General features: G+C 42.9%; 1 protein-coding gene across 1 annotated transcript; it reads left to right on the top strand.

Moving 5' to 3' along the window:
* Positions 1-5,363: 5,363 nt before the first annotated feature.
* On the top strand, positions 5,364-13,323 carry LOC131913738 (Fc receptor-like protein 2). Its single transcript, XM_059266528.1, has 5 exons — positions 5,364-5,394; positions 6,663-6,683; positions 9,262-9,528; positions 9,748-10,029; positions 12,995-13,323. The coding sequence occupies exons 1-5, from the start codon at positions 5,364-5,366 to the stop codon at positions 13,321-13,323; spliced, it is 930 nt and encodes a 309-aa protein (XP_059122511.1).
* The last annotated feature ends 347 nt before the right edge of the window (positions 13,324-13,670 follow it).

Here is a 13,670-nt window from a genome sequence, read left to right as displayed (position 1 = left end):
TGTTGCCACTGTTCTTGGTTACCTTCCAGAACTTGACAGTCATAATCTATTGCTGAAGACATCATGTATTTGGGTCATAGAACATAGAAAACTTGAGTTAGTAATAACCTTAGAGAGTCATCCCTAGTGGCTAGCTTACATAGTGTTGGAAGATGTTATGCATACTACCAGCAGAGAAAAGTAATTATCCATGTTACCCAGCTGTGAACTCTGCAAGTTACATCAGTGACTAGTAGATAAGATATGGTCACTGGCCCAGTGAGGGAACAATGTGTTGGGAGTTAACCAACCCCTTTCTGATTGAATTTAAATTATGTTCTATAAGGAACCAAGTTTATTAGTGAGCAAAATATTTGAATAGATATTTCTTCAAATAAGATACAGAGGGCCAATGATCACATACAAAGGTAGCCACTATAACTACTCATGAAAGCAACTGAAGTATCTAGCAACACATGAATGGAAAAACATGGCATATAGGTGTATATATACACACCACAGAACATTGTTCAGCCTTAAAAAAGAAAGAGAATTGTGAAACTTCCTCCAATACAGATGAATTCTGAATATTATGGTAAGTAAAATAAACCAGGCACACACACAATCCAAACAATGTTATCATTCTACTTGTATAAAAATCTCTATTAATGGTGGTTTATGGGGGCTAGGAGAAGAAGACATGGAAAGTTAATGTTTAATGGGTAGTGTTTCATTTAGGAAGATGAAACGTTCTGGACATGGATGGGGGTGATGAATGCATCAATGTACTCAATGCTAAAGAACATCTACTGAAAATGGTTAAAATTGTAATTTTGTATTATGAACTTTTTACTGCAATATAAATAGCCACTAAATTAAGTCGCCATACATTAGAAGAAACAAAAGGGGGAGAGAAGCCACTTAATTACCATTGAGTAAGAGTGGACCCCTACTTCTCACACAGCCTCCAGTTAACCAGTCAGCAAGCTCCTCCCAAGGCTTCTCTGATTACATAACTCTAGGAGAGAGTGGGCAGCCATTAACCCATCATGGGGGTGATCCAGGCTTCCCTCTCTATTCCTGGGGAAATAAGCCACCATTTCTCCATGATATTAGCTACCGTAGCAGCATGGTTATTGCTTCCTAATGTGTGTCTTACTGCGCTGTGCATGCCCACGTTCTCTGGCTAAGAGAATGCCAGCTTTCCTCATGGCTGTCTCTGAAGATTTCAGCCTTAAAGTTTACTTCTTTCCTTCATGTCCAAATCTGGGATACATGAGTCCAAAAGAAGGTTCCCAAAGCTCCATATCAGCTCCAGACATGTGAGGTCAAGGGGTGTCCACCTTTTCTTTCTGTTTCTGATATCCAGACAAGTCCCTCAGAAGCAAGAAGTGCTATACTTGGTACACACTCATTGCTGTTCATTGGGTAATAAAATTTCTAGTACCATTATCAGTCAGTCAGTCTGAACCTTTGTGAGTCTCAAAGCAAAATTTTTATGCACATATGTGGTTAGATAGATCATACACCCTAAGAGTGAACCTATAAATATCATCTCATTATTGAAATAGTATTAAACCAACTCCCATTGACTTATAATTACACCTATAGGTTAGCACATCTCTCAACCCTCATCAAGGAAGTTCCTTTCAGTAGTAGATGACAATTAACACAGCAACCTACAGCTGGTCAACATGCAGAGAACAAGAGACCGTGGCGTGCTCAGTCCTAAATGGGACGTCTACATCACATTTCTTCCTCCTATAGCTCAGCAAGCATCTCAGAAGAGGCCGCAAATGATTGTTAGAGTACTGTTTTCTAGCAACTTCTAAGAATAGGGTAGTTGCACATATGAACATGCAGAAGTTATGACAGCATGTACGAGATCATGCCAGATAAAATTCATGCACGGAGGTAGTCATTATGTCCTGCCTGAAGCTGAGAAGTTTTTTGCAATTGACGGCCATTGAGAGGGGGAGAGCCTGTTTTTTCAAGGATGTAGCCCCTGAGGTCCTACACCTACACACATACACAGTGCTGAGTGGACCCAGTGGGTTAAAGAAAAAAATTACATTTTGAGGGAATGAATAGTAGAGGGTGGTATAGAGGAAGGACTGAAGTGCAGAGGAAGGGGAGCTTGGATTTGATGAAAACACATCAAACAATTTTTAAAAAGTGTATCTACCCCCAGGGAAGCTTTGCTTACTCTTCCCAGACACCCAAAGCCTGGCATGTGAGTCTCTCTTTGGGTTCTCAGTCTTTTCTTTAAAAGTTAGCTACTTTCTTTACTTTGAAAATCTCTTCATGGGGCACCAAACTCACAGAAAGGGAGCTTGAAGCTAACAGAGCCTTATTCCTTAATTCTTAAAGCCCTAAACTTAGACCCCATTATAGAACCCAGTCAGATCCTAAAGGCGGAGGACATGGCAAGTTACTGTATCTAATTAGCAATACACATTACCGTGCTTCCTGGAACATACGTGTGTGTGTGTGTGTGTGTGTGTGTGTGTGTGTGTGTGTGTTTATGTGTGTGTGTACATGTATTTGTAAGTCAGAGCTTGATATCAGATGTCTTTCTTACTCTCCACATGATGATGATGATGATGATGATGATGATGACGATGTCGATAGGATCTCACTGAAACTGGAGCTTATTGATGGATTAGACTAGCAGACAGCAAGCTTTCAAGACCCAGCACTGGGATTACAGGCCCACACTGACACACCCAGCATTTTAAGTGGGTGCTAGAGTTCTGAACTCGAATCCTCATGCTTGTGTGACAAACACTTTACCTTCTTCCTATCTCCTGAGCCCATTTCCTGGAATCTCAATGTCAGTGTCTGCCCATAGTCCTGCCAAACATGGGAGAGAGAAGCTTCTGGTGTGCCTGAGCTGATCTTGTTTTAGTTTTATTTTGTGAGTCTAGATGGGCTGACTGGAGTATTACATTGAAACTATTGTAGAATTGATTAATCTTCAAGGTCTTCAGTTTTACTAGAGAGAGAGTAAGGGAGGGGAGAATAAAGAAGGCAGGAAGGAAAGAGAGGGAGGGGGAGGGAGGGAGGGAGGGAGGGAGGGAGGGAGAGAGAGAGAGAGAGAGAGAGAGAGAGAGAGAGAGAGAGAGAGAGAGAGAGAGAGAATTGTATATTTCCTGTTCAGATGTTAGGGTTTTCCAGGCAGGAACAACTTTCTGACGTAATTCCATTTCCCTCTCTGGTAGAAGATAGACTCACAAATGTCAGTTTAGAACCTTGGGTATCTCAATTCTTGGCAGTGGTGCTTGGACACTCACTATTTCAAAATGACTTCTACTATTTTGATAACTCTACATGCCATCTATTTCTAGAGTTGAATTAGGGCCCTTGTGCTTGTACATGTGTTTTCCTGGCTATCTTTAGTCCTAGAGAAAGACAGGCGTTCCTACTGGTGCAAGCATGTGTTGGAGCAGTGATCCTTTTGTGTCTATGACTAGCCCTGACTCTCTCCACAAGCATTCAAACCTATATATAAGGCCAAAATTTACTCACTGTGGCTATCATTTACCGTCCAGGTATGTCACATATTTCAGGCTTGACTTCACAGCCTGTGCTGGACTCAGAGCAACAGTTCTCAATCCATGGGTCATGGTCTTTTTAGGGTTCAAATGTCCCTTTCACAGGGGTTGCTTAAAACAATGGAAAAACACAGATATTTATGTTATGATTCATAACAGTAGCAAAATTATAGCTATGAAGTAGCAACAATTTGGGGTCACCACAACACCAGGAACTATAATTTAGGGTCTCAGCATTAGGAAGGTTGAGAACAATTGCGTTAGAGAAACCGCTCCATTGCACTCTTTGAAAATCTTTCTATGAGTGTCCATGACTTAGCTTTGGTAGGGTGCAGGGTACCAGCATAAGAGATGAACCACTGGAAGCTGATCACATAGAAATCTGTCCCCTAGAATGTCGCTAGAGCAACTACTTCTTTTCCAATCATAGGTCCTGTTGGCCTGAGAGGGGGATTATTTTGTATTAATTGGATCTGTTCCCTGATGCTGTGAATGTCAAGCAACACACAGAAAATTACCATTACTTTAATGACTCTTCCCATTCCCCTAGCAGTCTTCTCCAGACTGAGACAACGGAGCAATACATGTGAGTTTCATTAGAGTTGTAAGGCGAGTTGTAGGATGTACCACTGGGGAGATGCAAAATCCCTCCAACCACCCATGCACTTGTGTGCATATCTGGTGTCTTGATTAGAGTTTCTATTGCTGTGATAAAACTCCATGATCAAAAGCAACCTGGGAAAGAAAGAGTTTATTTCAGCATATAGTTCCAGGTAACAGTCCATCCTGAAGGGAAGTCAGAGCAGGAACCTGGAGGCAGGAACTTAAGCAGAAGCCATGGAGGAATACTACTTAATGGCTTGTTCCTGTGGCTTACTCAGTCTGTTTTCTTATATAATCCAGGACTCCCTGGCCAGTGGTAACTCTCCCAGTGATCTCAGCCCACCCATATTAATCACTAGTCATGAAAACACACTCCTGACTAGCCTGCAGGCCACTCTATGGAAGCATTTTCTCAGTCAAGAGTTTCTCTCCCCAGAAGACAGTAGTTTGTGTCAGTTGACATGAAACCAACCATCACTGCTAGTTACACAACCCCCCACCACCTCACCACCCCACCCCACCCCTGCACACGCACCTATGTCCTTCCATGTTATTTGGAGTGTAAGAAGAATCTTTCCTGTGTGAGTCAAGGCCCTTCAGATCGCTCTAGTACGGTTCAGATATAAAGCCTCCAGTAGCCATGCTGTGTCTATCCTGCTTCTTAATTCCTATCTGGATCTAGCTAAAAGATCTCCTGAATGCGTCTTTCTAGGTCTTTAGAGTATGCATACTGCCAAACAACAACATGAAAATCTGGCATCATGTCTTTCATTTTCTACTGCCTAGTCTGGTTGAACCTTTGCAGAGGAGTCAATCCAGGGCTGGAAATGATGTCACTTATTAGGAACTGACTCTTGAGTAGTAAAGGAGATTCATTTTCGAAAACGAACTCAAACCTGATTTCAAGCTCAGTGGCGGGAGAACCCAGTCTTCTCTGTAAAGTCAACTGCAATGAAAAGCCATGGGTAAAGGAGAGGCATCCGACACACTAAGAATCATTTTGCACCAGTGCACATATATCTAAGCACCTTGACAAAGAGGAAGAGCATTTGCTTTTGCAGCACCCATTGGGTTGGGGCATGGATTGATTGACAGACAGTTTTGCCACTTCCTCCCCCCCCCCATTTCAGCAAGATCCCTGCAGAACCAGTGCTCTGTCCTAGATCCACAGTCCATCTGCTCTAAGCACTTAGCTGCACGTGTCACAAAGGACTTGTCTCCAGCCTCATGCTGCTGTGGTCACTGCTTCTGGTTCTTGGTAAGTAGGATGCTGAAAAAGACCTGGGGTGGTGCCAGGGTATAATTACCTCTGCTTGGGTACCCCTAGACACTCTTCCTGAGCATACGTCTCTCTGCCGGGATGCAGAGGACTGGGGTATCTGCTTCTGATCCAGTACCGTCAGCGATAATGCCAAATGGGAACTGAGCAAAGCAGGGTTCCCAGAAAAAGGAAAAAGTGTGTGTGTGTGTGTGTGTGTGTGTGTGTGTGTGTGTGTGTGTCCATCCTTACTAAAGGCTGGTGATTTGTCTCTATTATTTCTGTTTGATCTCTAGGAAAACAGTAAATTTTCATTCATACAGCCTCCAAGGAGTTTTCTCTTAGAGTGAATGCCATGCACAGCCTACATTAATTTCACACCCCAAAGCCCAGACTCTACTTCAAGAGTCACCATTTTGGCTGAACTCTTACCTCCATAGACTGAGACATTGCATAGACTTCAAGTCTCGTTAGCCATAGTGGATATCATAGGTTTGCCTATCAATAAGACTCTCTTACACAGCCCCACTCACAGTAGTAGGTCTAGAATGCAGACAGAAGGAGAACTGATGTCTATTAAACATGAGCAGACCTTGTGTTTCTTTTGTGGCCCTCCCTGGCATCTAGGATGCCCCTGTGTAGTTGATTTCTCTTAAGCAAAATAAGTCTGGACAGCTTAACAGTAGAGCCTCCAACTGGCTATCCAATACCAACTGTTGAGCCATGAAATCATATACATACATGTAACATTGTATGGATTGAGCAGGTTGTATTATATATAGGTGTACACACACACAAAAAAAAAACAATTAGAAGTCATAAATTTAAAAAATAGCAGGAAACACATGGTGGAGTTGGGGGAAGGAAAGGAAAGGGAGAAAAATATAATTATGTTTTAATTTCAAAAAAATAAAAATATTTAAATAAAGAAGGCGGAAGAGGAGATAATAAAAGAATAAATGAAGCTCTTTGAAGATTTGCCTGCAAAACCCAAACTTCTGGGAATGGCCAAGGACTGCTCATAACGTGCTAGGAATGATAAAAATGAATTTTGGGTTCCATAGGATTGTCATTTGTGAGTGGGAGAAGGAGGGATGAAAGAAAGATGGAGAGAAAAGACGGAGGGAAAGAAGGAGGGAAGATGAAAGGGGGAGGAAGAAACAAGAAGAAAAGGAGGGGAAGTGCTTGGGAACCCTGGGAGGGCTACAGCCTTTACAAGGTGTGAAGACCTCCGTCCTGTGTAATCTCTCTACTCTGTTCCCTCACAGCTCCTGTGGGAGTCCACTCCGGTAAGTAGCTCTCCCTTCATTCCTCTAGCTCTCTGGCACCTCACTCTCTTGGGCATGGGAGGTTCTGCCTGGGGAAGCCTCTTAGCAGAAGGTTGCAGGGATCTGAGGCAGGGCTGGGGTGAAGAGAGGAAGGATCCAGCACCTCCCTCTCCCCCCTCTTGATCAGCTGTGCCAGGGTGGCCCAGGCTGCACCACCTCTGGTTGCCAGCTGGTGCTGGATGGGAAGAAGACAGCGTCCTGGCCTCTCAAGACCATTAATTAGTTCCCATTTGCTGCTGAACCCTCCAACAGGAAAGGGAGTAACTGTGAAGAAAAAGCCCTCTGTGTAGCCATTGGGGGGAACGTCCTCTTCCTCACCAGAAGAGGTGACTGAAAGTGTATTCATAGCAGAGAGGAGCAAGAGGCTGAGGAGGTGCTCTGCAGAAGGCGTGGACACCCTCAGGTCTCTACTGGGATGGAAACAATCCAATGACTAACATGCTTTTCCTTTTTTATTGGAATTTTAATATAATGAAATAAAGAAAACACTTAGTTTCACAGTAGCCTGGGAAATTAGACTTTCTTCTTTGGTTAAGCCTTTGAGAACACATTCTTTCTACAATGTGCTAAGGAGACAATGCTTGTGTACCTAGGTTTGTAATTGTGAACAAGAAAGTTTTTAAATTACTGGGGTGAGGGGCTCTCGATGCATCCAGTGAACTCTCAGAATTAGGATAAAATGTGTACATAAGCATAATTGTAGTTAATTCAAAGATATACAGCTTTAAGGAAAAATCTCAGAAATCAAGACCAAAAACCCAAGTGTCTTGCAGTTAAATCCTTATTTCAGTCTCAGGAAAAATTGTTACAATTTTTCTCTACCTCCTACACCTTGAGATCATTTCCAATTTGGGCTCATAAATCTTATGTCTCAAACACTTCTTTAATCAAACTTATTTTATTTCTACAGTATTCATAGGAAAATACTGTCCGACCTCATCTTGTAGGAAAAAGAATATTGTCCTGCGGCAGTTCTTTCTTTATCAATCTTTGTGCCCGACCATCTATCTCTCTTTCCATTATGTTTCAAAGCTGATAAAAGCTACACAAAAGTTATCTTGAGTTTGTTTGGTCACTTGGCCCTATTGGAACCTTCTGGATGAGCATTTCCAACATGTTATTTAGATATAGAGATGTGCACAAGGAAAAATGCATCCATAAGCAGAGCATTTTGAAGGGTGAGAAGGTGAACTGGGGGTTTAGTTCAGTGCTAGAGTGCTGGGCTGGTTAGAATGTGCAAGGTCCTGAGTTTGATCCCCAGAATCTCTCCAATAAGAGAGGGAAGGGAGGAAGGAAGGAAGGAGGGAGGGGAGGGAGGGGAGGAGGGAGGAAGGAAAGGCAGAAAGAAGGAAGGACAGAAGGAAAGGAGGAAGGGAAGAAGGATGACTATTAATTAAAGACTATCGTCTTTATGATATAAGCCTTAAGAATATATGCTGTAGTGTGACATATGCTTGAGGAAGTTCTCAGTGTTTTTCATCTACATCCTTGTAGGTCTCTCTCTAGGAAATGCAAACCCAGCTTTTTTCTCCTTAGACAGTCCCAGGAGTCAGAAGAACCAGCTGGGCAGGTGTCTAAAGGTCACTTTTGTACTTATTTCCCCCAGCACTCTCCCCTCACGCTGGACAGTGTCCTGTGATGAAGGGTCCAATGTTCAGGGCCCATTCTTTTGAGTTTTCTCCTCCCGCTGAGGGCAAATCCAAACACACCAAGCTATCCATCAATCCCCGATGACCACTGTCCTATGGGGGAACGATGGCTCCACTTCTTCTTTATGGGGGTCCTACAGGACCAAGCATGACCATGATTTGCAGACACCTCTGAAAGAGTTTCTAGGAGACGCCAGAGACTTGGAGACGTAGATTCCGGAGCTTGAGTCTCAGTGGCCCCGATAGTTCCGTCTCGGGAGAATGACATGCAATGGAAGGAGCTGACCATGCTACTAAACAGAGATTCTAAATAGGAGACAAGCAGAAGGGTTAATCATGGCTGCCATGGGGACCTGAGGCCGTGTCAGTAGGTGTGAGAACACACAGTTAGAGTTTCTAGTGGAGGGAAAAGTGGTGCTGAGGCTTGAGCCAGGGTCTTGTACATGCCAGGCAAGGGACTCCATCACTAAGCTATCTGTACCCAGTCATATTTGTTGTTTATTGTGAGATCGAGTCTTACTGTCACCTAAGTTCACACTAAATTTAATCTGTGACCTTCCTGTCTCAACTTCGTGAACAGCATTCATTCCAGACCTGTGCTATCTCACTTAGCTAATGGACTCATTTTAAATTCATATTTAGTCCAGCTGTTGGGAACTGGGAAAAACAGCATAAAAATCTATTAACATACATCCAAACAGCATATTTGGGGAAAAAATGCTACTAAGTGAGGTAGAGCTCACTCTGCTGAGCCAGAAAGTGTTCAGAGACAGCAGGTCCCCAGGCACTGTGGGTCCTCAGCTTCTAGACACATGTAGAGCCTCTCCCTTCCCAGGAGCATCCAGGCAGGGTCAGTGTTGATACTCTATGCCTTTTCGCTTCCTTTGCAGACTGGTTGAAAATCAACATGCCACAACATGTTTATGAAGGAGACCATGTAGATATAATCTGCATGGGGGTAACGAATCATGACATAAAGACACTAAAATACTTCAAGGATGGATCTCAAATAGGTACTTACAGCGGTTTCTGGATCTACACCATTTCCAGTGCAAGATTCAGAGACAGTGGCTCCTATTTCTGTAAGGCAGATAGGAAAGTTTCCCTATATATGGACATGAAAGAAGAAACAAGATCAATGTGCCTTAATGTCTCAGGTAGGGATCATTCCTCAAGTGGATGTGTCTAGTGAGGAGCATGCCTGTGTAGGAGAGCCAGGGTACAGGGCATATGACACTAACCAGGAATGCATAAATGGTGATGGGCTGTCTGTCCTGGAGTATGGATATGTGTGTCTTGCTCATTAGGCATTTCTGGAGGACTGTGCAGTCTGCTACTAACAAGTGGTCTCTTTGGATTCATTCTTCCCCCTCCAGAGCTGTTTCCAGCACCTGTGCTGACAGCCAGCCCCCTGCAGCCCATAGAGGGGAGTTCAGTGACCCTGTCCTGCAACACCCGGCTTCCTTCAGACAGGGCAACGACCCAGTTACGCTATTCCTTCTTCAAAGATGGACACACTTTGCAGTCGGAATGGACCTCACCAAAGTTTACGATCTCAGCAATATGGAAAGAAGACTCAGGAAATTATTGGTGTGAGGCGATGACAGCATCTCACAGTGTCTTGAAGCGGAGTCACCAGTCCTATATAGATGTGGAGAGTGAGCATCAATGGGTTGGGCCCATGGGACTAAGTCAGGCAGGGAGAACGGAGGCACCAGCCAGAATGCAGGCTCCTCCTTATCCCTGAGGGTAGAAGCTACCATGGCTCACTGGGCACTTGAACAATAACTTTCCAATGACTTTACCCTCCCTTCAGAAAAGCAACAATGATAACTTTATTCAGTAAACTAAGAGGTCAATGAAGTATAGACTCTGTCTGTAAGGAGAGACCCCCAGTTAGTAGATGGTACAAAGAAGACACAAATAATATTTGAAATGACAGTAACAGCCTATCCCTTATTAAAAGAATTACTAAATTCCAGATCCAAGCTAAAGCTGCTGTGTTGTGGAATATTATTTTAAGGTGTGTTACATTGGTTGATACTGTGTAACATTTGTTGAATGATGCAAAGATGTGTTTCATTCTTTTATGTTGCATTTGTTTAACTCTGTGAAGCTGTGTTACTGTGCCTGTCTAAAACACCTGATCTAATAAAGAGCTGAACAGCCAATAGTGAGGCAGGAGAAAGATAGGTAAGGATGGGGGGGGGGGGTAAGAAGATAAATAGGAGGAGAAATCTGGGAGGAGAGGGATCAATGAGCAAGAGAGCAAGAAGAGGAAGATGCAAGGACCCAGCCACACAGCCACACAGCCATGCAGCCACACAGCCATGCAGCCACACAGCCACACAGCCATGCAGCCACACAGCCACACAGCCACACAGCCAGCCATGGAGTAAGAGTGAAAGTAAAATATACAGAAGTAAGAAAAGGAAAAAGCCCAGAGGCAAAAGGTAGATGGGTTAATTTAGTTAAGGAAAACTAACTAGAAATAAGCCAAGCCAAGACCTGGCATTTATAAATAATAAGAAGCCTCTGTGTGTATTTATTTGGGAGCTGGGTGGCAAGACCTCCAAAGAGCAAAAAGACCAAAGAGTAAAGAGTGAAAAACAACCAACTCTCTTTTTGTGATGTTCTAGAGTCTCTCTGACTTTCACAAATAGCTGCAGAAGGCAGGAAGATTCACCACTTGCAAGATGCTGTTCAGAGCAGTTGAACATTTTGTCCTCACAGTGACCTGGGAAACAATTTTATGAGTAGTGCCTGTAAAGTGGGTACTGTGACCCTCCCCACTTTATAGACCAAGAAACTCAAAGCAAAGAGCTGTTCAGAGACTTGCCTAAGGAAACCCAGCACACAGACCTGGGATTTAAATGTGCTTGCTCTGGCCCCAGTACATGTCCTTTGAAGTACTCTGCAGCACTTCCTATCCAGCCAGAGACTGGCAGCATCTGTAGTTAACACTGCTGAACAGTGCTGGTGTGAGCGAGACTGCTTTTGTATGCATCTCAGCTAATCTCTCAAGAATGATTTCAGGGAGGTGCAACAAACTCTGTGTTCAGGAATTTATAACAACATTTAAATAATCTACTACTTTGCAACTAGCCAAAGATTCTGAGCCCAGTAGACTGTTAGCTCTACTGTCAAATCTTTTTGTTGTTGTTAATTAGCCTTTTCAAGGTTTTTATTATTTTAAAACACTGTTTTGTTACAGGGCTATTATTATAGAGCTGGGGATGACTGAGAGGGTAAGTTCCCTTACTGCACATGTATGAGGACCTGTGTTTGGGTCCTCACTGCTTCCCCGGGCATGGCTGTGTCAGGGAATGGAGACAGGATGAGCCTAGCTAGGGGTTTGCCGGCTACCGGACTAGCTGAAAAACGCTGAGGTGGGGGTCCTGTGGAAGACTCTGTTTCCAGAGAAGAATGCAGGGAGCTTTAGTGGAAGCAACGAGGCGACCTCCTCTGGCTCCTCGTGCACACGTACACTGTGCACACATATGCTACATTCAGCTCCTCACACAACAGTTTATGTGCTTCCCCCCCAAAGATGAGCTAAATAGGAAAGTCTAGATTTTCAATTTTATCATAGACTCTTGAGCACCATACCTGGTGTTTAGTTTCTAGTGTGTGACTATGTTCTCTCCTCATTTTTAATGTGCCTGAATGGCCGTCTTTTCTCACCAGATTTACCAGAGGTCTTTCTATTGTATTGTTCTTTTTTTTTAAAATTCAGGTTTCCTTTTAAATTTTTACTTTTCAAGTCAAAATCATCTTATTATTCCAAAGTATTTTTCTAATTCATTTACTTATTTTTCAGCTTTTTGTTTTCTAACAAGTATATTTAAAACTATGTTTTCCTCCAAATACCACTTTTATCTCATTTTAAAATTTTTGATGTATGATGTCTTCATTTGCTTATTGTCTACAATATGTGTAATATAGTCTCTCAATTATTTTATAAAAAATTACAATTTCTTATAATAAATATTTTATCAATCATTTATTAATTTCTTAGATATTCATTTGTTCTTATGTTTAGCATTTATTAAAATCCTATGTTTTTATATTTAGTATTTACTAAAATGTAGCCTGTAAAATTTTTACCTCAGAGAAATCACTAAATTCTGGTTAATGATCTTCCATACTGTCAGTTTATGCATATTTTCTCTGTGAAACAAAAATTAATGTCATTTTCGTTTATTTTGGTAGTATATGAACTCTAGGGATTTTTTCTTTAATTTAAGCTATTTTCTTCATTTAATCTTCTACTTCAGTCTGTATAGTCTTACATGCACAGCCAACTGTCTCCTTTTTATATAGTCAAGTATCCCAGCCTGGGGAATACTAGAACCTACTGCAGACAAGTCTTCCTAGCTCAATTAACCTAATCAATAGTGTCCCACAGGCAAGGCCACCAGCCAACCTAATCTAGACAGTTTCTGAAAGGGGGTGCCTGAAGACTTTTCTCTTAGGTGATTCCAGATACTGTCAATCAACAATTGACATGAACTGTAACGATACCCTTGTCCCACTCCCCCACTGCTGTAGAGACTTGTGTACATAAGAGCTGCCTTGGGGTATGTATGGTTTTTAATGTACTTTCATCCATTCTGTTTGCAGAGGCCCCGCCCAAAGTGCGTCTGGTGAATGGTCCCCACCACTGTGAAGGACGTGTAGAGGTGGAACAGGAAGGTCGCTGGGGCACTGTATGCGATGACGGCTGGGACATGAAGGATGTGGCAGTGGTGTGCCAAGAGCTGGGCTGTGGAGCAGCCAAGCACACACCTATAGCCATGTTGTATCCACCAGTAGTTGATGAAGCTCTACCTGTGCTCATTCAGGTGGCCCTGTGCAATGGGACAGAAAAGACCCTGGCTGAATGTGACCAGGTTGAGACCTTTGATTGTGGACATGATGAAGATGCTGGGGCTGTGTGTGAAGGTGGGTGATGATGGAGCTGACATGGGGCTGAGCCCCCTCCTTAGGCTGCCACCCTCTGCTTTTCTTTCTGCACCTGTTCTACAGTAGAACACACTAAGGGCAACACAGTCAGGTCACATTAAGTGGGCCCTGAGCTATAAAACAGACTGTCCTGTTCTAGTGTTATTTGTCCTCATTGGCCATCTTAAGAGACAAAACATTATTATTTTCATGGTTGTGAGTTGGAGCATAATATGAAGCATCAATTTTTACAGTTTGGGTGGTTTTAGTCAGGGAGACACTGCTCACGTTATTGTGAAATCTTTACAACTCTTCTGAGCTCTTTGTAGCAGATCTACCCATCAGAACAAAGCTC

Source organism: Peromyscus eremicus, chromosome 6 (genome assembly GCF_949786415.1).
Source record: "Peromyscus eremicus chromosome 6, PerEre_H2_v1, whole genome shotgun sequence".
NCBI lineage: Eukaryota > Metazoa > Chordata > Mammalia > Rodentia > Cricetidae > Peromyscus > Peromyscus eremicus.
The sequence above is the reverse complement of the archived record's forward strand: the minus strand, read 5'-3'. Positions and strand labels throughout refer to the sequence as shown.